Source organism: Molossus molossus, unplaced genomic scaffold, assembly GCF_014108415.1.
Source record: "Molossus molossus isolate mMolMol1 unplaced genomic scaffold, mMolMol1.p scaffold_m16_p_4, whole genome shotgun sequence".
Taxonomy (NCBI): domain Eukaryota; kingdom Metazoa; phylum Chordata; class Mammalia; order Chiroptera; family Molossidae; genus Molossus; species Molossus molossus.
Genome location: NW_023425377.1, coordinates 17,339,167 through 17,362,875, shown reverse-complemented (window position 1 = coordinate 17,362,875; position 23,709 = coordinate 17,339,167). Strand labels below are relative to the sequence as shown.

The window sequence follows — 23,709 nt, the reverse complement described above, 5'->3', positions numbered from 1 at the left end:
CCTCCAGTTTGGAAAAAACAAACAGACAAACAAAAAACCTCAACACCTGTGAAGCACCGTAAAGCAAAGTGCAATAAAACAAGGAATGACTTGGAATTTCTGCTTCTGGAATTTCAAATCTAGAAAAAGTAACAGACAGATAAAACATAGTAAGACTTTACTTTTTTAGCCCAAATAGATAATGGGGCCTCTTTTCACATCCTATGAGTATCTTACGCAAAGCTCTGGGGGGAAAAACTCTAAGGCACTTTTTTTTTCTTTATTAATTTTAGAGATAGAGAAAGGGAGAGGGAGAGAGAGACAGAAACATCAGAGAGAGAACATCAATTGGCCACCTCCTGCATGCCCCCCACTGGGGATCGGGCCCACAACCTGGGCATGTGCCCTGACTGGGAATCGAACTGGTGACCTCTTGGTGCAGGGGTCGACCCTCAACCACTGAGCTACACCGGCCAGGCTCTAAGGCACTTCTATAAACAAACCACATGTTCAATCTTATTACAATTTGAAATTAAGTTACCACTTGTCATCTCCAGGGCACTTACAGTAACTTTTCATTCCTCTGTCTGACATCCTTTCCATTCCAGATAATTGATACAAAGTGGATCCTACTCTGAAAACCAGGATTCAAGTCCTGGTTAGCTACCACACTCTACTGCTGGCCTTGATCTTTAAGTTAACCTGTCCTAGTCTTTTTTTCATTCTATGAAGTGGAGGACAGACGAGAAAACATTGCAATAATGATTAAATCTTATCTTTTAATTACAAAAAAAAAAAAATGGAGATCATCAAACAATTACAAAAGCATGTAAAAGGAAAAAATGAAAGTCTATCTCTTGACCATTTGCCCCTGTGGGGTAACCATATTAATTTGAGTATATTCTTCCAGATATATTTTATTTTTTACTTATTTATTTATTTATTTTAAATATTTTTCTTTATTGATTTTAGAGGAAGAGGAAGAGAGATGAAAACATCGATGAGAGAGACCATCAATTGGCCACCTCCCGCATGCCCCCCACTGGGGATCGGGCCCACAACCTGGGCATGTGCCCTGACCAGCAATTAAACTAGCAACTTCTTGGTGCATGGGTCGATGCTCAACCACTGAGCCGCACCAGCCGGGCTCCAGATATATTTTAAAGAAAAAATATGCATCCACTATATATTCTATTCTAGAAGATTTTTTTTCTTTAGAATTAGCAATAGAGCACGCTCCGCTGACAAGTAAATAAGTGTTGTCAGAGAAAAGGTTTCATCTGCTTCCTCACTCTTCTATTCCTAGAACTGAAACAGTGCCTGACAAAGTGGATGCCAATGAATGTTCACAGAAAAATGGATGGAACGAACACTCCTGACTGTCAGACTAGAAGTTCTGTGGGGTCAGAAATGCATCTTTTGGTTTCTCTCGCTGGTCTCAGCATCAGACTACCTGGCACATAGGAAGCACTAATAGATAATTGTTAGAATAGCAAAACAACTCAGTGATGAAACCACTGAATTCTTTATACCTGCACCAGTGTGCTGATGAACCACAATAACCACCTGTTCCCCTACTGATGGGAAAGTCTCTTGCAAACATCACTGCAATGATAATCCGTGTATACATGCAGGGCAAGGTTCTCCTTTGGAGGGGAACCAGTGATCTGGTCCAAGTGTGTTCTGAAGTCCCTTCCCTCCAGGTGACTGACATCCATGGCATACAGCGTAGCAGCAGCTTAGTCGTCACCCAGGGAGGGGCCGTTTTCAGGCAGTGACAGGTGCACATTAAGGAGGCTCAGCAGAAAGGGGAAATAGACAAGGGAGTAACAAACGTCCCAGCTCCTGCCATGGGACACGATGCAGAGGAACAGCAGCCACTTTCCTGCAGAAGCGCACACGTGGCGCTGAGGGGTGTGCGTGAGTTCTCCAAGGAGTCAGGCTCTGTCTCAGCTCTAAGTCTAAAAGTCTTGCCAGAAAGCTACTTTTCTGTGTATTTAATGTTTACCCTCCAAAGATATTTAGTAAATGTCTATTACGTGTGAGAGCAGAGGCGACAACTGAGTGAGGCAGACCTGGTCTCCACAACCTTGGCTGGCAGCTCAGGGGCCGGATGCTGAGGAGCACGGATCGCTGGAGCCCTCTGCCTCTGCCCACCAGGAAATGGAACTGACGTGCCAGTCACTGTTCCCCCTCTGTGGAAAACACGGCTCCAGTTCTCTCCATGGATGGAGAAGTTGGTCAGAGACATTTCTTTTTGAGTGCGCCCCAAGCAGAACTTGACCACACACGCCACGTGTGCTTCTTTTTTTCTCCAGGGGCTCCTGCCACACCCCCGGCCCGCTGGGCTGTCTTCTTCCCTGGAAAAGGAGAGGTCTGCAGAGCATTTACTACCAGGAGTCTTCATTCAAAGAAGCAGAAACCTGAGACTCAAAGGCAACCTTCAGGACCATCTATTCTGCTCCAGTCGTTTCTTAACCTCGTATGAGTCACTGTTCTCTTTGAAAATCAGTGGCCCCTTTAGACTTTCTGTACCAAAAAGACATGCACACTCCTCAGCATGTAATTTCCTCTGGACACCTCATGGGACTGAAATTCCTGGAATCCAGGAAACCCAGTAGTAAGAATTCCTACTTTTCAGAGAAGGTCATTTCAGTTCTAATGTCCTGATTAGCATGTCTGAGATGAGTAATCTGTTGGCTGGAATGCAGAGGTAATGTAACACGTCTGAGTATTGGGCAGGTCATGGTTCAGTACTCACATCAGCTAGTTATCTTGAGAAAATGGAAAAAGAATGTTCAGTAGCCATGGGCAGGACCTTAAAGCCAATCCGCTGACACAGCTGATAGTTTTAAAAGAAGAAGACAACACAGGCTCAAAAAGGAGGCTGGGGCTCATGGCATAGACTGGTGACAACCCAGAGGGTGTCAGGATTGCTGCCCATTGGTGACATAGCAGTAATACTCTGATGGATCCTCCACTTCATACACGTTCTCCTCAATGGTGTAGATATTCTCCTTTGCACGCATCCCTTCTGCTACTGTATTTTCTATCCCGGTGGGAGGGAGGTTAGCCAATGTGATGAGGCTGTGGAAACAAAATGTTGCAGTTGAGGTGACATTTCCCTGGCAATGGAGAATGAAGAGAAGAGACTTTGCTGAAGAGACAGCCCAAATGCAATAGATGATGCTTGATTGGGTCCTGACTAGGAGTGAATCATAAAGTAGAATAATTTGAGGAACATTAAGACAATTTGAATTAATCAGAATTTTGTTAGGTATAATAATGACATTGTGTGATCTAAGAGAATATCCTTTATCTTAGGAGGTATAGACTGAGGTTTAGTTAAGTGTCAAGATGTCTAAAACGTCCTCAAAATGGTTCAGGGGAAAAAAAAAATTATGTATAAATAAATAGATAAAGCAAACCTATTAAAATATTAAATTATACATCATGGTGAAGGATTCTATTGTTCCTTGTGCTATTATTTCCATTGTTATATGGCCTGGAACAATTTCAAAATGCAAAAAAAAAATGATATGTATCCAGTCAGAGTTTGAGTTTGAATTCTGTCTCCGTCACATACCAGTCATATAATCTTGGGTAAACTGGATTTTGTTTTTTTATTCATTTACTCAGGAAATATTTAGTGTGTTACACACTGCTCTGTGCAGCAAGAAATACAGCAGTGAATAAAGCACACAAATCCCATGAAGGCTACATACTAGTGAACTTTGTGTCTCAGGATCGTCATCTGTAAAATGGGAATTATTGGCACTCTATCACACCAGGCTGCTCTAAGTAGCATTTCTTCATTCAATTATCAAATATTTATTAAATGCCTCTAAGTATCAGGTGCTGTGCTAGAGAATACAGCTGTTATAGTGGCAGACAAGTTCCTTATTTTCTACGGAGTGCACCTTTATATTAACCAAATGATGTCACAAATAGTGAATTAATGCATGTAAATATTACCTATGAATGTTATCACATTCAAGTTTCAGATCTAAGAAAGAATAGTGACACAAATAACCTAAAACCATTGATAGATATTTTACTTGACCTTTTTTTACTTCTGACTGTTTACTGCCGACTCCTTTGTCTTCATAAATATTTTGTTTCGACTTCATAAATAATAATTTTCTACTAAAATTATTGTTTTAGATAGTATTCAGTGAACAGAGTCAATTTTTTTTCTTGAAATATACTGCATTCTACCAATGTGCCTAATGTTGGTCAAATGTAGTAAAAGTTATGTAAGCTATATGTGTTTGGAATTGGGGTGAATGCATGTGTGTGGACACATGTGAATATAGTCAGGAATGGAAACTAAGACTGCAATATAAAGGACCAGCAGTTCTCAACCCTATTTACACATTAGAATCACTTGGGAAGCTTTAAAAAAAAAAAATACCTATGCTTGGGCCTCATCCCTAAAGAATCTGGTTCATTTGCTCTGGGGTCATCGACAACAGATTGTGTAAGTGATTCTAATCGGTTATCAGAGTTAAGAACACCTGGACTGGGCTATAAAAGGCCTGAGAGTAAATTCTGGGTTTCTTGCTCACTTACAGGGCCCAACGCCCAGACCACAGCCTAGATGTAGTAAATGCTCAGTCAACTGAAGAGTCAGATGACTGAAAAGACCCATTAACCTGTTAACCGAGCGGGACATAAAAATACGTCAAACGTTGCATACAGTGAAGAGGGAATTCCCCGGTTATTCCCCGGTTAGCAGGTTAACATAGAAATAAATAAGCATTTCTCATCGTGGGGAGATAAATTCTATACCTTAACTTTAGGACTAAGGAAGCTAAAGGAATCAGGAAGTAAACAGAGCAGCATGTTTACATTTCATGAATCTAGGCCTAAAGCAGAAGGAACTATAAGATTAGATCCCAAAGCCCCATGGCAGGACTTCTCAGAGCAAAGATCAAAGTCATAGTAGTGTAGAACGTCCCTGTTTCCCACTTCCCCCTACCCCACCCTTATTCTTACCTTGAATTCTGTAACTTCTCTTTCCTATGAGAATACCCTAGGTTAAAAAGGGAAGAAAAGTAAATTAAAACTATTTTCATAAAATAAAAGAGACAAGAAATAAAATGGGATCACTGGAGGCAAGGATTGTTTAAGGAAATCTGGTCTCCCCTTAGATTTAATTAAATCAAACTACCAATGTGTGTCTTGGTTTATTACATGAACTAGGCTAGAAAGTAATAAAGATGCATTTTCATATTTAACAAACACATGGAAACCTACTACGTGGCTGGTACGTAGTATGCTAAACACCAAGGATACAAAGATAATTTATGAGCCCTTTTTTGTTAAGCTTATGTTCTAGCGAAGGTGGATTTTAAAAATAATAATAGTAACAATAATATTTCCCACTGTGATGTGATATAAAGGAAGCCAACAATGCACTGGAACGGAGAATAGAGAAGGTGGTCAGGAAAGCTCTCTCAGAAAAGGTGACCTTGAAGACTGACTCTGAAAGTCAGCCAGGTGAAGAGCCAGAAGCATCTGAGGCAGAGAAAGCCCCTGATAGAGATCCTGGTGAGTGCCTGAAACTGAAAACACGTCTGAAATAAGGGAGTGGCCCACGCTAAGGTCTGACAGGTAGGCTAGAGCTAGATCTATCGGACCTTTTAAATCATAATCAAGGTTTGGATTTTATTCTAAGACCTGTAAGAAATAACAAAGTGCAGAAATATGATGTGATTGGGTTTAGGAAGATCACTCAGGCTGCTACGAGAAAATTGGATTAAAAGGAGATATAAAGAAGTGTGGAAATAATTAGGGATGATGGTGCCTCAGAGTAAGGTAGTGACCAAGAGAGATGCAGAATGACAAATGGATTTTAGATATATTTTGGAGAAAGGCTGCAGGAATCGGACTTGAATTGTATAGTAGGAGTGAGGAAAGGGGATTCAGGGATGGCTTCTGGCTTTCTGGTTTAAGAAGTCAGATGGGTGGCAGTGTAACACAGTGATAGGGAGAACCGGGGAGGGAGAGGATGCATTCTAGGATGGTACACTATAGACTCTAGAGTTCCACGGGACATGTTAAATGTGGGAGACAGCTAAGTGGATGTATCAATTGGACAAACATTCTGAACGTTGGAGAGAGATATTAAGAATGACATTTAAAGCCCTGGTCAGTGTGGCTAAATGGTTAGAGCATCAGCCCACACACCAAAGGGTTGCCAGTTTGATTCTCAGTCAAGGGCACATACCTGGGTTGCAGGTTTGATACCCAGCCCTCGTTTGATACCTGCCCCATGTGCAGGGGGCAACCAATCAATAAGTCTCTTTCACATCAATGTTTCTCTCTCTCTCCCCCACTCCCTCTGTTCCACTCACTCTAAAAATCAATAAAAAAAATATCTTTGGGTGAGGATTAACAACAAGAAAAGATGATATTTACGGCTATGAAAATATAGGTCATCATGTAGAGGTATAGAGAGAGGGAAATGGCCAGCCCTGAGGCATCTCAACATCTAAAAGTCAAGCTGAAGAGGAAATAAAAACGACCCAAAAGGAATGGCCAATGAAGTAGGAGAGTGGAGTTTTAGAAACCAAGAGAAGGAAGACTTTCTAGAATGAGAGAGAGTCAACTTCAATACTGCTGAAAGATTGACCACAATGAAGATAAAGGTGTCTATTGCATTTAGCAAAATTAGAGGTCATTGGTGAGCTTGACTAAACTATTTCCATGATGCTTTAGGGGTAAAAGTTAGATGGTAGGTTGGCAAGTGAGAAGGAGGGGGTTGGGGGTGAGAAGCAGGAACAAGTCTTCTGGGAAATACGGCTGTGAAGGAGAGCAGGGACGTGGGAGCAGCTGGAGAGGAATGTATCAACTAGAACGTGTTTTCACATTAATGAAAATCACATGCATAAAAAACGTGGGAAGCCCTGGCCAGTTTGGTTCAGTGGTTGGAGTGCCGCCTGCAGACCAGAGAGTCCTGAATTCGGTTCACACTACGGGCATGTACAAAAAAAGAAAAAAGCGTGGGAAAATTCTAGAGAAAGGGAGGGAAGGAGGAATGAAGTCTTGCCTGAGGCATCAGCTGAGTGAGAAATGAGGGAGGCTTGAATGGCAGTGAGGTACGGATGTTCATCTCAGAGTACACTAGAAAGATACAGGACTGCAGTGCATTACTGAGCCAGTTTAGAGCTTGGGTGTCATGACTTAAAAACCTGTCATCTTGGTTGTAAGATTTTCTTGAGCAACTTCTAGGGAAGAGATCTAAGCAAATCGAACAGGACCTCCCATCTTTCTTCTAAGTAGCTATGATTTTGGAGATATACAGGGGTGAGCAAAAGCTGGTACATTTGTGAGTACACAAAACACAGTTTATTTTTGTATTATTAATTATTCTTATGTTGTATATTTTTCCATACAACAACTGTAAACCTGCTTTTGCCCACTCCTGTGTGTGTGTACAAAATGTCAGACTTCCCAGTCTTCATTACCCTCCCTCCAAACCTCTTTACACATACTAGAACGGTCCCTAATATTCGGGCCTTGGCAGTACCCAAAAAGGTAGTGAGTGTTGCTGCTCCTTGTCAACCCACAGATGTCATATTCATGTGATCAGTTCACAACTCCACTACTACCTTTGGTAAACCCTGGTAAATGGAGGTAGCATAGTTTCTTTTTCTACACAGTTCATTTAGCAATAATGGCAAAATCACACAACAGTGAGAAACAGGAGAGCCCTGGTTTCCAATCCTGTATCCAGCAATTGTGTGACTTTGGGCATGCTACTGAACCTTTCAGCAAGTTGGTTCTCCATCTGGTGAGTTAGAATAATATTAGTACCTTTCTCAGTAGTGTAGTTATAGAATTTAATGCACATACAGCACTTGACAGCTTCTAGCCACACAGTTAGGGTGACCAGTTTACCCTGGTTTTCCCTGCACTGTCCCAGTTTTAGCACTGGAAGTCCCACATCTTAGGAACTCCCTTCAGTCCTGGACAAATGTGGGACAGTTGGTCACCCTACACATAGTCCACGTTTGTGTATTAGTATGAAAAGTTCTGGAATGCACTAAGTCCCGGAGAATAAGGCCTTGGCCTCTGCCATCAAAGAGAAGAGAATATATCACAATTTTGAAAGTGTGTGAGGCTGGGGCTGATGGAAGTGTTTGGGTTTTGATTGTGGTAATAGATTACCAGGTGTAATAAACATTCACTGGGACTTCCGGTCAGGATGGCGGGTAGGTAAACGCGGTATCATGTCCTCCCACAACCACATCAAAGTTACAACTAAACTACAGAACAACCCTCATTCAAAACCGCCTGAAATCCAGCTGAATGGAAGTCCTACAACTACGGAATTAAAGAAGCTGCATCGAGACTGGTAGGAGGGGCAGAGGGGACGGGCTGGTCCCACACCCACGTGTGGCGGATAAAAATCAGGAGGACACCTCGGCAGGGAAGGTCCTTCCTGAGGACTGAGGGTCCCCGTCCCACACCAGGTGCCCCGCTCAGGGTTCCAGTGCCAGGAAGAGAGTCCCCATAACTTCTGGCTGGAAAAACCAGCAGGAACTGAGGCTCAGGAAGGCTGAGGCGGCTGGAGCCCCAGGCAGCTCCTTAAAGGGCCCGCGCACGGACTTATCGGACTCTCTCCCTCTAAGCTCGGAGGAGAGGCAGCTCGAGGGGCGCCAGAGACATACAGGGAAGAACTGAGCTGTTTGGCACTGGAGCGAGGGCTGGAGAGGGGGTTTTCTCCTGGACAAACGTGCTGTCAGAGGCCTTTGTTCCTTTGGTGAGCCCTTCCCTGGGGGCAGACAGCCCCCATATCTGGAACTCCAGCAACCTGGCTCACACTGGTAGCCCCGCCCTGGTGACTCCCTGAGGCCCCGCCCCACCCAACTTTCAGACCCACCCAAGCTGTTGCCACTTGCTTAACCATAGGAGTGGCCTGTCTTGGATCAGGTTTTCCTAAATTCTTTCAAACAAGCAGCATCTGGTTTCAGATAGACCCTTACCTCTTGTTAAGTAATATACAGAAACAAACACAGGGAGTCAGCCAAAATGAGGAGACAAAGAAACAGGTCCCAAATGAAAGAGCAGAACAAAACCCCAGGAAAAGAACTAAGTGAAATGGAGATAAACAACCTAACAGATGCTGAGTTCAAAATACTGCTTATAAGGATGCTCAATGAACTTAGTGAGAACCTCAGTGAGCTTAGTGAGGGCCTCAAGAGCATAAAAAAGGACCAGCCAGAAGTGAAGGAGGCACTAACTGAAATAAAGAATAATTTACACAGATTCAAGAGTAGAGTAGGTAAAGCCAAGAAGCAAACCATCGATTTGGAATATAAGGTAGCAAAAAACACCCAATCAGAACAGCAAAAAGAAAAAAGAATCCAAAAATATGAGGATAGTGTAAGGAGCCTCTGGGACTTCAAGTGTGCCAACATTCATATCTTGGGGGTGCCAGAAGGAGAAGAGAGAACATGAAATCGAAAACCTATCCAAAACAATAATGGCAGAAAACTTCCCTAACTTGGTGAAGGAAACAGACATACAAGTCCAGGAAGCACAGAGAGTCCTAAACAAGATGAACCCCAAGAGGTCCACACCAAGACACATCATCATCGAAATGCAAAAGGTTCAAGACAGAGAGAATCCTTTATTTTTTAAATTTTTTGTGGTACATGCCCCTAGCAGGAACCGAACCCGGGACTTTCTGGTCTGCAGGCTGATGCTCAACCACTGAGCCAAACTGGCCAGGGCAAAAGAGAGAATCTTAAAAGCAGCAAGACAAAAGCAGTTAGTTACCTACAAGGGACTTCCCATAAGCCTGTCAGCTGATTTCTCAAAAGAAACTTTGCAGGCCAGAAGGGAGTGGCAAGAAATATTCAGAGTGATGAAAACCAAGAACCTACAACCAAGATTACTCTATCCTGCAAAGCTGTCATTTAGAATCGATGGCCATATAAAGACTTTCCCAGACAAGAAAAAGTTAAAGGAGTTCATCACCACCAAACCATTATTATATGAAATGATAAAGGGTCTTAAAGGGTCTTTTTGAAGAAAAAAATAAAATATATCAACAAACAAAATGGCAGTGAATACATATCTATCGACAATGGAATCTACAAACAAAATGAACAGGCAGTGCAGAAACATTCTCATAGATACAGAGAACATTTTGTTGGTTGCCAGATGGGAGGGGGCTTGGGGGAATGGGTGAAAAAGGTGAAAGGATTAAGAAGTACAAATTGGTTGCTAGACTGACAAACCTCAAAGGGAAGGGGGTTGGAGGCGGGAAGAAATAATCCAAAGAACTTATATGCATAACCAATGGCCACAGACAACAGTGTGGGAAAAGATGGCAGGGGGGGCAGGAGTGGGGAGAAGGGGGTCAATGGGGGAAAAATGAGGAACATCTGTAATACATTCAACAATAAAGATAAAAATATAAATAAAACATCCACTGAAATTCATCAAGTTGAATACACTTTAAATATGAGGTTTACTGTATATAACTCATCCTTTAATAACATTTAAAAAAATAAAGATAAGTAACTTAAATAAAAATGCATGTGCTGAGTGCCATGGTGGAGGAACATGCTCACACTGCAGTCCTGGCCATGCCCCAGGATTAAAAAGACTTGACACCTCACTCTAAAGATCTATATACCTGGGAAACAAAGAAGATAGAAAAAGTCACAGAAGGGAAGGATTTTCAATGTTGTGCTTCCTAATAAACCTAGACATATTCATAAATTAAAAAGGTTCATTTTCTTAACAAAAGACCAGAACAGGTACTGGAATCAGCCTGTCTGAATTAGAACGCTGGCTTTGCCACTTACCGAATCTGCAATCCTTGAAAGTGGCTTCCTCTCTCTAAACTCCATTCTCCCCTACTGTAAAAAGGGGATAATAATCCTACCTACCTTATAAGGAGATTATGATAAAAAGTATATAGAACATTTAGAACAATGCCTGCCTGTTACATATACAAATCAAAATTAGCTATTATCATTGCTAGGGTTTGGAAGAACTAAACAGTTTTAGTCTAATCATCTGTAGATATAAATATAAAGCTTATATAAGCTTTATATTTATATCTAGTTTATGTTGGTTTGTATATTAGCAGTTCCTTATCAGAAGGAGAGATACAACATCAAGTGACTTACATCTGAGAATTAAAGCACCAAAGAGGAGAACCAGAGCCAGCCCAGCAGAGATCCCTGCTCCGATGTAGATACTTAGTCTGGTGGTTGCATCAGAGTCTTGTAATTCATCAGTCACTGTGTGTATTTGCTATGGAAACACAAACAGAATTGTAGCATATGGCCAGAAATTGGTTGAATGCTCAGCCATTTTCATGACTTGTGCATAGGACCATACCTTTTACAGCATCACAGGAGTGCATGGACCTTGAAGCCATCCTTGATCTGTTCCCTTCCAGACATGGCTCAAAACACCCGAAGAAAGGGAGTAACTTAATCTTTAGAGTTACCTGTGTCCTGTGCTGTGTGAAAAAGGAGCTCTTAGTAAATAAATTCCCTTCTCCCATAAACAGAAATGGGCTTTAGAGTAGCATCCTCTTCATTCAAGATCCCCTTGTATTCCTATAAAGTTTCAGAGTGGTCTAAATTTGGTGTCTTGCAGTGAAACTGCTGTTTTCACAGAAAGACTATGGCTTAAAAGCCAGACAGTTCTGGGTTCAAATCCAAGCAATGTCACCAAGAGCTGCCTCACCTTATAGAGTTATTGGGAAAATTAAGTGACAAAAAATATAAAACGCTTGGCATAGGGCCTGATACATGATAAATGCTTAATCAAAATATATGTATAGCTATTGCTGTAATTAATCTAATTTTTTGATAACTGAGAGTCACATAGATAAAACTCTCCTTCTAAATTTTTAGTCCATGTTCTCCCTTTAAAATCAATAGTAAACACTTTTTAAAAAAATATGTTTTCATTGATTTTTTTTTTTAGCAAGAGAGAGAAACATCAATTGGCTGCTCCTGCACGCCCGCTACTGAGGATCGAGCCAGCAACCAGGACATGTGCCCTGACCAGGAATCAAACCGGGACCTCTCAGTCCATGGGATGATACTCAGTCCACTGAGCCACACCAGCTGGGCTATATAGTAAACACTTTTGTTTTTCTTTATTGATTTTAGAGAGAGAGGAAGGGAGAGGGAGAGAGATAGAAACATCAATAACAGGCATTGATTGGCCACCTCCTGCATGCCCCCAACTGGGGATCGGGCCCACAGCCTGGGCACGTGCCTTGACTGGGAATCAAACCAGTGACCTCTTGGTGCATGGGTCAATGCTCAACCATTGAGAAACACTGGCTGGGCTATAGTAAACATTTTTAAAACAAAGAAGTCAAGAAAATTAAATCTTCCATTTATTTTTTATCTTTTTTTTTGGTATGTGCCCCTAGCAGGAACCGAACCTGGGACTCTCTGGTCCGCAGGCCAACACTCCAACCGCTGAGCCAAACCAGCCAGGGCAATCTTCCATTTATTCAATAACATTTACTGCAGGAGTGTTATATGCAGAGTACTGGGCATCAAGCATCATGGGTACACAGAGGTACTTACAAGGCAGTGCTTGAACAAAAGAGTGGGACAAATACAAAACGTTGAGCCTCAGTTGGGAACACACAGGTGGGAGACTGAGTCAAATGAATGAGGACAGCTCAAAGAATTTTTAAGTCATTGCTATAAGTTTACTTTCTAAGGTTTCCCTTTTACTCTAACACAGTGGGGAACACTAAAATCATCGTTCATTGTAATATTTTATAATTTATAGTTAGATATATAAATTCCTGGCTTAGCATATTCCTGACTGGTATCTTGTCCTACATAAATAAATCAATTTAAAGAAAAAATAATCTTTTTCCATTGGATTGCAATGGAAGCAAGAACAAATATGTTCTGGGGAGGTGGAAGGTCTCTGAATCGTCCACAGTGGTATACAGCTGTGAACTTTGGGAAGAGGGACAAAATGCTAATGCTTCTCTGGTTTTGCGACACTTACTATGTGCCAGGCACTTTGCATGCACCACTGCGTTCCATGCTTACAGCAGGCCCACGTTACAGCAGTGAGGCCTGTGGTCATCAACATGTTACTGTCAAGGAATCAGACACCAAGGAAGAGCAAGGCATTTTTCCCCAAGGAAAGAGTGGGAAGGAAGGGTAAAACCATACTTTTTTCCTCTGAGTTAAACAGTGTTAGCTCACACACACACACACACACACACACGTTACTTACTGTTTGATTTTTATCATGGAGGGTCTCCAGTGTCTGTGTCTCTGTCACAAAGAGGAAGAATAACCAGTAAAACAGTTAAAAATGTTTTCTTTTACCTGAGTTTTAAAAAATCTTAAAGATGCCTATAATCCTATTTGAAATTAATTCTACTCCATACTCTTCACGATAAGTAATTGGGAGATCAACAAAATTTACTGGACACTTACCAATTAACTTTAGGATTTTTTTACCCAGGTGATGAACCCAGCTACTTAAGTTCTATGAAATGGAGATTTCTTCCAGGAAGACCTATGTTGAATGTGTAGTTTGTTGTGTCCACAGAGCCCTAATGGGGTTTGCAAAATTCCAACACTGATAACACTCAAGCAGGCATTATATTGTAATTAGACTTCAACAGACAACAAAAGTTGATTTTCTTGAAAAAGTTTGGCATTTTCTCAATAAAGGGAGACAGGATATTTGGTGGCCTAAAAGTGAAAATACAATAACTATCGCCACAATTTACCATGAGCAGCCATGATGTTGAACTCTTGAAGTATCTCATTTAGTATTCAGAACAACTACCCTAAAGTAGGGACAATTCGCTCTATTACATAGATGAAGAAGCCGAGAATTAGAAAGTGACTTAACCAAGGTCACACAGCTTCGTGAATGACAGAAATAAATGGTCTTCCAATTTAGGTCTGCATGGCTTTAGTGTACACTTTTTTTTTTAAATTTAAGTATATTTGGCATACAATATTATATTAATTTCAGGTGTACAATATAGTGATTTGTTTACATACCTTACAATGTAATCACCACAGTAAGTCTAGTAATCATTTGTCGCTGTGGAAATTTATCACAATATTATGATTATATTCCCCTTCACCTTTTTCACCTTCCCCCCAGCCTGGCAACCATCAGATTGATCCCTCGCTATGAGTCTGTTTTTGTTTTGTTTGTTCATTTGTTTTGGTTTTTGAGATTCTACATGTAAGTGAAACCATAAGGTATTTGTCTTTCTCTGTCTGATTTATTTCACTTATCATAATACCATCTAGTTCCTTCCATATTGTCACAAATGGCAAGATTTCATTGTTTTTGTGGCTGAATAATATTCCATTATGTATATATGTATCTTCTTTATCCAGTCATCCATTGATGTACACCTAGGTCACTTCCGTATCTGGATAATTTTTTAAAATCTTTTTATTAATGCAGTCGAGTTTCCCACATTTGGGGAAATCACACGGGTCAGCACATCCGGAGGGCAATGGATAAGCTTCGCCCTGGGAAAACCACCTTTGTGATCATGGTATCTCCCCTGCCAGGTAAGTATCTGTATCTGGGCTATTGTAAATCTAAGCATACACTCAACTCTGCTGCCTTCACATTGGCACTGTCACTACTAAGAAGTGCAGCACATCGCCCAGCTGCCAGCTTGCCTTCCCTGTTGTTTATTTATTCATCTGCCTACCTATTCGATGAACATGTACTATACACCTACTCTGTCAGGCACAGGGGACAGAGCAGTGACCAAGAGGAGCACAGGCCCTCACCTCATAGACTGCATCCTAAGGACTGTCAGCTTCAGGAAAACAAAGTAAGCCTTCTCATGTTTCTAGTTCACTCAGAGACTCTGAAACTTCTTGCGTCATAGTTACTTTTCCAGAGACTTAAACGTCTAAATCCTTTAATATGGAACCCCTGGTTTAACAGACTATGATTTTAATATTTTATGAGCAAAGTCGCAGCCTAAAAAAATTTTTTTAAAGTCCTATTGGTTAGAGCATTATCCAGATAGACACCAAGGTTTTGGGTTTGATCCCGGTCAAGAAGGCACATACAAGAATCAACCAATGAATGCAGAAATAAGTGGAATAAGAAATAGATGTCTCTCTCTCTCGCTCTCGCTCTCGCGCTCTCTCTCTCTCTCTTTGAAAAGAAAAAAAAATTCACCTTTGTTTTTATTTCCCAAATGAAATTTAAAATATACGAACCACATTGGTGGAACTACTAAGTAAACATAAATCTTAACCACACCCAAGATTTTCTACTGTAAATCTAGTTTCTGCTTCCCTATATTTATTTTTCTTGGCCTAAATGGTAAAACTTTCTGACTTCTCTCCTCTTCCCCCTTTTTTTTTTCCCCCCCACTTTATTTTGCAGTGAAAATGACCAACAAAATAGAGTCCTTTTAGGTCATCATGGCTTATTTTCACATGGATAGTCATCAACCGAGATGGTGGAAAGTTGGAGGAAGTTGAGGTTGTAATCATTTTCCTAGGGAACCCAAGACTTGGCTGTGGTGGAGGCAGAAATGAGGATGGGATGTGATGGTCTTAAAAGTATATAAATTTCATCGTTGTCATCCAGCATGTATTATGTGCCAGACGTGGTGCCTAGTACTTTACATGCACAATCTCTTTTAATCTTCACCACAATAGGTAAGTACTATTATTTTCCCATTTTTCACATGAAAAAATTACACTTCAGAGAGGTACTTTGCCCAAGATCACACAGCTATTAATTGGCAAATCTGCCCTGGCAGGTGTGGCCCACTTTGGTTGGGCATCATCCTGTGCACCAAAAGGTTGCGGGTTCGATTTCCGGTCAGTGCATATGCTCAGGTTGCAGGCTTGATCCCCTGTAGGGGGCATGTAGGAGGCAGCTAATTGATGTTTCCCTCTCATATCAATGTTTCTCTTTCTCTCCCTCTCCCTTCCACTCTCATTAAAAATCAACATTTAAAAATCTTTAAAAAGCCCAGCCGGTGTTGCTCAGTGGTTGAGCCCTGACCCATGTACCAACAGGTGACCGGTTTGATTGCCGGTCAGGGCACGTGCCCAAGTTGTGGGCCCAATCCCCGGTGGGGGGCATGCAGGAGGCAGCCAATCGATGTTCTTTCTCATCGATGTTTCTATCTCTCTCTCCCTCTCCCTTCCTCTCTCCCTAGAAAATTTAAAAAGTAAATAAAAATCTAAGAAACAAAACAAAACAAACAAACAAACCAAAACTGTTCATTGGAAAACCTGAGATTCAAAGTCCTCCAGAGCTGAAGACTTACCCATGACCCAATGACCCAGTCCTCCCTCCTTCAGGTGGAAGAGAGATTGCTTTTGTTCTGTATTCAAGGTGGATTTAGGAGCTTCCAGGATCCTTGGAACTCTTACTAAGCTCCATTCCACTTTATTGCAAACATATTAAACGTGCCCACATGCCACATTAAATAAAAGGGATACAGTCGGCCCTCATTTATCGCGGTTAATCAGTTCCAGACTCTACCGCGATAAATGAATTTCCTCGGAGAAGGATTCTTTATTTATATACAGTCCTCCCTTCCCCTTCACGCTGCAACTTTCCCGGCTGCACTCTATTGCAGTTTTTCCAAATATAGTCTAGTCTAGTATTTGGAAAAAAAAAAAACGCAATAAGATGAAGCGCAAAAGTCGAAGCGAGTGGCAAGGGATGACTGTATATAACTACGTATGAGTTGACTTGAGGATAACTAACTGACATAATGTTACCTAGTGTAGATATGTAATTAAATATCATTAATTCAAATTTTTCATTTTATTTTCCTATTTTGAAGGAATTGCCTTTTTTAGTTTGTTTAAATATTTTCTTGGGTATTTGAAAAGCTCGGCCATTATAGGTACTGTGTCTATATTCTGTGATGCAAGAGATAGCCCCTGTGTGTTGCCCAGAGAGAAGGAACAAACAAGTAAAACCTGAAAGGAAGGAGACTTCTGTCTATGGCACAGACAACCGTAAAGAAATGTTCTGCCTCATGAGGACGTGAACTCCCCATTCAGGGACGTGTGTGGGCACAGAGTGAATGTCTACTTGGTGGTGAGGTTATAAAGAACATTGGAGTTGCCCTGGCTGGTTTTGCTCAGCGGTTAGAGCATCGGCCCGCGGACCAATGAGTCGCAGGTTCAATTTTAGTCAAGGGGACGTACCTCGGTTGCAGTTCGTCCCTGTCAGGTCATGCGGGAGGCAACCAATCAATGTGGCTTTATCACATCGATGTTTCTCTCTGTCTCTCTCTCTCTCCCTCCCTCCCACTCTATCTGATAATAAGTAGAAAAATATCCTCAGGTGAGGAATAAAAATAAAAAATAAAATAGAGAACATTGGAGAACAGGATGAGACAGTGGGGTAAAGTGACCCCTGAAGTCCCTTCTAGGTTATAGGATTTTAAAAAATATAATAATAGCATACAATAAATATCTGGTGTTACTTGATCAGCCCACACTGTGGGTGATCATCTGTTCCCACCATATTTCATTTCCTCACTAACTGCATACAGGATGGTGGCGAACAATCACTAAAGAACCACCAAAGAATAAACCTTGAGAGCTGAACTTAACAACTATAATGATAAGTCATTTTGAAAGCTTTCTGCGAGCCAGGTACTATGCTGAGATCTTCACTAACATTAGCACATTCAATCTTTACAACAGTCATGTGAAATAGACGCTGCGGAGGTGAGAACATTGAGCCTCTCAGAGTTTGAGCAACGTGACCGAGTTCACAGATCTCGTATGAAGAGCTGACAGGAGAGCCCATCCTACCCGTCACTGACGCACTCCCCACACTCGCACCCTGCCTCTGGTTCTTACTGTTCACGTTAACAACAACAACTAACATGCATCGAATGTATACTATGATCAGATACTGGCTAAATACTTTAATCACACTTCTGATTTAAATCTCATAAAATGCAACTTATTGAAATTTATGACATTAGGAAATCAGATTTACTTATCTTTAACTTCATTTTAAGGAATAAAAAACTGAGCTCCAGACTACAGAGAGTTTAGGAGAGACCAGTTCTCTGAGAGAAAACATTTAAGATTAACCTTTCTGATCAATGTCACCTGAAGTCTGCTGTCTAACCCTACTTTTCCTCTAGAGGAGCACGGAAAAGTCTTTGCTGAATTACTTAAAGAATGAAGCTGCTCTTACTGGCATCAAAATCTGAGGAGGATGCTGGGCTTTATTCCAGGTAGAAGAGGTGCAGGAAATCACCTAATTCAACCCTGAACATGGACTGGGGCCAATTCAAGACAAACTATCACCAGGAATAATAGTACAATGTAAAGAGTTCTTCATTAGCCCAGCTGGTGTGGCTCAGTGGTTGAGCGTCGACCCCTGCACCAAGAGGTCACTGGTTCAATTCCCGGTCAGGGCACATGCCCAGGTTGTGGGCCAAATCCCCAATGGGGGGCACGCAGGAGGCAGCCGATCGATGTTCTCTCTCATCGATGTTTCTATCTCTCTCCTCCTCTCCCTTCCTCTCTCTAGAATCAACCAAAAAAAAAAAAAAAAGTTCTTCATTAGATTAAATTTTCTTTTCCTTTTTTTTTTTTATCCTTACCTGAGGACATCGTTGCATTTACCCTCAGATAGAGCAGGAGGGAGAGAGGAAGGAAGAGAGAGAAACATCACTGTTAGAGAGACACATCGTGTGGCTGCCACCCACACAACCCCAACCGGGGCGGGCGACAAACTGCAACCAAGGTACGTGCCCTCAGCAGGAACCAAACCCGGGACTCTCGGGGCCGTGGGCCGACGCTCTAACCACTGAGCCAAACCAGCCGGGGCAGATTAAATTTTCTTAATGTAAAAGTCTGTCCTTTTTTTTCAGTGATGGCATTATTACATAGAAATTTTACTTTCCTTACTTGGAAAAATATGTAGATTGAAATTCTTTTAGGTGGAGGTCAGGAATTTTACTGGGTCATGAAATCCAAACTTCTCCAGACAGAAAAGAAGGCTGAGGTCAGAGAAGTGAAAGGTGGTGGCCCTGGGCCAGGTGGTGACTGATCCAGCTCCGAGCCCAGGGCTCATTTTCCCAGCATGGGTCTGTCTCCCCTCTCCCCCCAACCTGAAACTGTCTCATGTGCACACAAACATTCATATTCCACTCCTAAACTGTGTCCTCATTATCCCCCATATTCAAAATTTCCCAAACTCAGAAACCACCTACACGCTTCCTCCTGCACCCCGTGTATAGTCACCTGAGCCATGATCCTCGGTGGTGAGTATCCTTGGAAAGGCCGTAGTGAAGTCTCTCCACGGCGTCCCAGCAGGGGTGACCTTGGCTAACGTCAGAAAGCAATGTAAGGATGAGGCTTCTCTGACAGTAGACAGTTTGTTTCCAAAAACCAAAGGGGTGGCAACCCACTTGGGTCCCCTCCCTGCAACAGGGAGCCTATTTTTCAAATAAATTTCGCTTTCGCTTGAAAACAAAAATCAAATGGGCAACAAATAAAGAGAAACACGTGCTCAACTTTCAAACCTGGACACCTTCCCTGAGAGTACATTACACATTTAAAATGCTCATTACACATTTGAAAAACTGTGTTACTGCCCGGCCGGTGTGGCTCAGTGGATTGTGCATCATCCCATGGACTAAGAGGTGCCAGTTTGATTCCCAGTCAGGGCACACCCCTGGGTTGTGGGCTCCAGCCCCAGTAGGGGGTGTGCAGGAAACGGCCAATCAATGTTTCTCTCTCACATTGATGTTTCTATCTCTCTCTCCCTTCCTCTTTAATAAAATCATATTTCTAAAAAAACAACTATGTTACACTCATCATTATCACAGTCTAATTGTTAATAATGGAACTAACCGCCATATACTAAATACTTTTCATAAACTATCTCCTAAAATCCTTCCAACAGTCTCCATGGTAGGTTTTATCATATTTCATTAAGGAGAAGGTCATACAGTGTCTGTAACTTGTCCAACATTGCACAGCTCGTAAGAGGCAGTGTTGGAGTTGAACTCAACTCCATCAGCTACAAAGTTCATGCTCTATAAATCTTAAAACATACAAGCTCATGCACCCCCCCAACCCCCCACACACACACACACACACACGCACAGTTCAGTGGGGAAGACTTGATAAAATCCCAGTGCTGAGGTTCTACCTCTGGAGAGGACGGTTTCTCTGGTCTGTGCACAGGGCTCAAGCATCTATAGGTGTTAAAAACCTCCCTAGGTGAATCCGATGAGCAGTCAGGGTCCCAACCACTGATCTAGGCCTTTCCTCCCATTTGATAGATCCCATCCATGAGTTGCAGTATAGGTGGAGGAATTAAACTTGGCTGGGCATTGCTGGTGGGTCTGTAGGTCTTAGGGGCCCACCACCAGGGCTGCACTTGGAGAAGTCAGTGGTGAGACCAATCAGTATATTTATATTAATAATCAGGTGATTATTAATAAAGAAAGTATGCAAAGGTCCACTCACCTGGTATGACGTCCAACTTCAGGTTTGATTTTTTATCATTCCATAGGCCTGAGAATTGGATGCGGCAGCAATAGTCCCCGCTATCAGCTAAAGTCACCTTCTCTATGGTCAAGGACACATCTCCTTCGTGGATATTCCCCTTTAGCTGGTATCTGCTGGATATCTGGGAGTTCAAGTTTCTCCCATCAGTGCTGAGCAGCATACCATGACACTGAAAGGCAGGACAGGGGCCCCTGCCCCAGCACACAGGCACAATGTCCTCAGAGGTGGCTGGAGAGTAGGAGCAGGGCAGGCGAGCATTCTGACCCACCTCGGCTGTGAGGGACCCTTCCAAAGACCCTAAATAAAGAGAAAAGAAGAGCAAGATAGAGGCATTGAGTGAGATTGGTATACTTCAGGAAAAGTGCTAGTAAGCCCAGCTGGTGTGGCTCAGTGGTTGAGCATCGACCCATGCACCGGGAGGTCGCCTGTTCAATTCCCAGTCAGGGCACATGCCCGGGCTGTGGGCCCGGTCCCCAGTGGAGGGCATGCAGGAGGCGGCCAGTCAATGTTCTCTCTCATCAATGTTTCTGTCTCTCCCTCTCCTTTCCTCTCTCTCTAAAATTAATAAAGAAAAAATATTTAAAAAAATTTTTTCAAACAATGCCTTGTAGCATAAAGAAGAAACCACTGCTGCCCTGGCTGTTTCACTCAGTGGTTAGAGCGTCGGCCTGTGGACCAGAGTGACCCGGGTTTGGTTCCCGCTAAGGGCATGTACCTCGGTTGCAGTTTGTCCCCGGCCCTGGTTGGGTCGTGTGGGTGGCAGGCAGTCGATGTATCTCTCTCACATCGATGATTCTCTCTCTCTCTCCCTCCCGCTCTATCTGAAGATAAATGCAAAAATGTCCTCTGGTGAGGATAAAAACAGAAAGAAACCACTGCTGCTGTCCTGTTTGAAGGAGGATCCACTAGAGCAATGACTCTCAGACTTGAGGGGCACCTGAGTCCCTGGGAGTCTAGTTAAAGCACAGAAGCCTGGGCTCATCAGTTCCTGACTTCGCAGGTCTGGGATGGGGCATAAAACTTTGTATTTCTAACAAGTTCCCTGGGATGGCTCCATGGCTGCTTCTGGAAACTCACGCTGAGAAGCAGTGCTCTAGGAGGGGGCTGTGACCCGTCCTGTGAACGCTGGAGGGCAGGGCTGACGGAATTAGAGCGTCATTGTCAGCCTGGAAACAGTTCAGCCATTTGGGCTGGTTGTCTCTCCATCAGCAAAGGGCATTTATCCTAAGACAATTCTCTCTCTCTTTTTTTTAAGCACCAGGCACATAATGAATAAAAACCCTTGCCTGAAAATGAAGCTACGATATTACTGTTTTCAGTTTTTAAATTAATTGCTTAAAAAAAAAATAAACATACATTGTAAAACAGTTGAACAGTGTAAAAGGTGTATGGAAAGTCTAGTCCCCCTCTGCTCTGACCCATGTCCTAGCTCCGCTCCCCAGATACTAAGAAGCATCTGTGTGGTCCCACACCCTACAGTACAAATGGACCAAAAAAGTCTACTATACGCATTGTTCCTCTTTTTTTTTATAACACTAACATTGACTTAGAGACATTTCATAACATTATGTTTAGCCAGATTTATGGTTCATAGATATATAACAATTTATTTCTATTGTCCACTTCCCTGTTTGAGAACACCGAGGCTCCTTCCAAACTTTCGCTATTGCAAACAGTACAAAGACCAACCTTGTATGTTTAACTTGCACTATCCCAGGGCAAAAGTCCATGTGCACACTTACTTGTGAGTAGTAGCAGCCACAGAAGGACACAGTCGAAGGAGAGATGTGAAAACATGGGTGATAAGAAAAGCCCAAGATGGCTCTGTTGAGGTGCCGTTTTCTTCTTGCAGCTGCGTCTCGACTCCACAGTCACAGGACTGGTGACCACTTCCCTGACAGCCAGCCCAGCACACCACGACCTCAGACTACTGATCATTCCTCTATTAACGCTGCCAAGTCTACAGTCACATCAAAGGAAACCCCAGTTCTCTGTCATGCTACATCACACATCCTGTAAGGGCTCTGCTACTTATCCTGTTATTATCAACAAAGAGGAAGCAATACTCAGGGAAAAAAGTGATACCCTCAAAAATCAAAGCATCTCTCAGCGAGTAGAAAGCCTTCTGATACCTTCAATGAAACAGCCCTCTGCTTGAAATAGACTGTGTCTGGGTACAGCTGGTTACCAGAGAACACAAGGCAGAAACACATGCATTCACTCAGAAAGTCAGTCGTGATCATTCCTTATGAAGCACCTACTATGTGTCAGGCACTGGACTAGGAGCTGGAGAATACCACCATGAATAGCATGTTCCTTATCCTCATTTTTATTTTTTATCCTTACCCGAGGACTCGTTTTTTTTTTTTGCATTTATCTTCAAATAGAACAGGCAGGAGAAAGGGAGGAAGAGACAGAGAGAAACATCAATGTAAGAGAGACACATCAAGACCCACATGAACCCAACCAGGGCAGGAAAAACTGCAAGCAAGTTACGTGCCCTTGGTGGAAACCAAACCCGGGGCTCTCCGGTCCACAGGCTGATGCTCTAACCGCTGAGCCATACCGGCCAGGGCCCTTATCTTCACTTTTACGGGCCCTTTCCACTCTCTCAGGAGCCTAATTCTTAGCCTTGTTCCAACACAAACTGGCCTACGTCATACAGCCTTGCTGGATCTCGGTTTCCTTATTTATAAAACTTACAAAATGAGGAATTTGTGTTCATATCCTGACTTAGACCTGACCTTTCAAACTCTTCCACTTCTTCTGACAACGCTTCTTTTCCCCTCCTGTGGTGGAATTAAGGGGACGTTAATATGGTTTCATCTCATATACACAAGATGTCCCTTCCCCACCCACCCCAGGGGCTTCTGGCATCAACTGATGGAACGTATTGAATGACAGCCACACTCTCCATCACTGCGGTAACATCTCAGACCCACAGTCTCAGCCTGGAATACTTAAAAGCCAAGGATTCTTTTTCTTTTCTTTTCTTTTCTTTATTGATTTGAGAGAGAGAGAGAGAGGAAAGGAGAGGAAAAGAGAGATGAAAACATCAATGAGAGGAATATCATTTGGTTGCCTCCTGCATGCCCCCCACTGGGGATTGGGTCCACAACCTGGGCATGTGCCCTGACTGGGAATCGAACTAGTGATCTCTTGGTGCATTGGTTGACGCTCCATCACTGAGCCA

General features: G+C 42.5%; 1 protein-coding gene and 1 pseudogene across 1 annotated transcript; both read right to left on the bottom strand.

Annotated features, from left to right (window-relative positions):
- Positions 1 to 1,519: 1,519 nt before the first annotated feature.
- Positions 1,520 to 22,440, bottom strand: HAVCR2 (hepatitis A virus cellular receptor 2). The gene is made up of 7 exons (XM_036241037.1): positions 22,259 to 22,440; positions 20,475 to 20,813; positions 19,242 to 19,325; positions 13,234 to 13,274; positions 11,133 to 11,259; positions 4,978 to 5,014; positions 1,520 to 3,066 (listed from the first exon to the last, which is right to left on the bottom strand). Exons 1-7 carry the CDS (start codon positions 22,311 to 22,313, stop codon positions 2,907 to 2,909), a joined length of 843 nt encoding a protein of 280 aa, XP_036096930.1. The 5' UTR covers positions 22,314 to 22,440; the 3' UTR covers positions 1,520 to 2,906.
- LOC118616725 lies at positions 14,426 to 14,554 on the bottom strand (annotated as a pseudogene).
- Positions 22,441 to 23,709: the final 1,269 nt, after the last annotated feature.

Bases quoted from the DNA above. Each gene is read 5' to 3' on its own strand.
- HAVCR2 (XM_036241037.1), bottom strand. From the start codon at position 22,313: ATGTTTTCACATCTCTCCTTCGACTGTGTCCTTCTGTGGCTGCTACTA. The intron at 11,260-13,233 runs GTAAGTAACGTG...GTGTTTCCATAG, and splicing joins TCCATGATAAAAATCAAACA to CAAATACACACAGTGACTGA. The intron at 5,015-11,132 runs GTAAGTCACTTG...TTTTTAACCTAG, and splicing joins TGGTGCTTTAATTCTCAGAT to GGTATTCTCATAGGAAAGAG.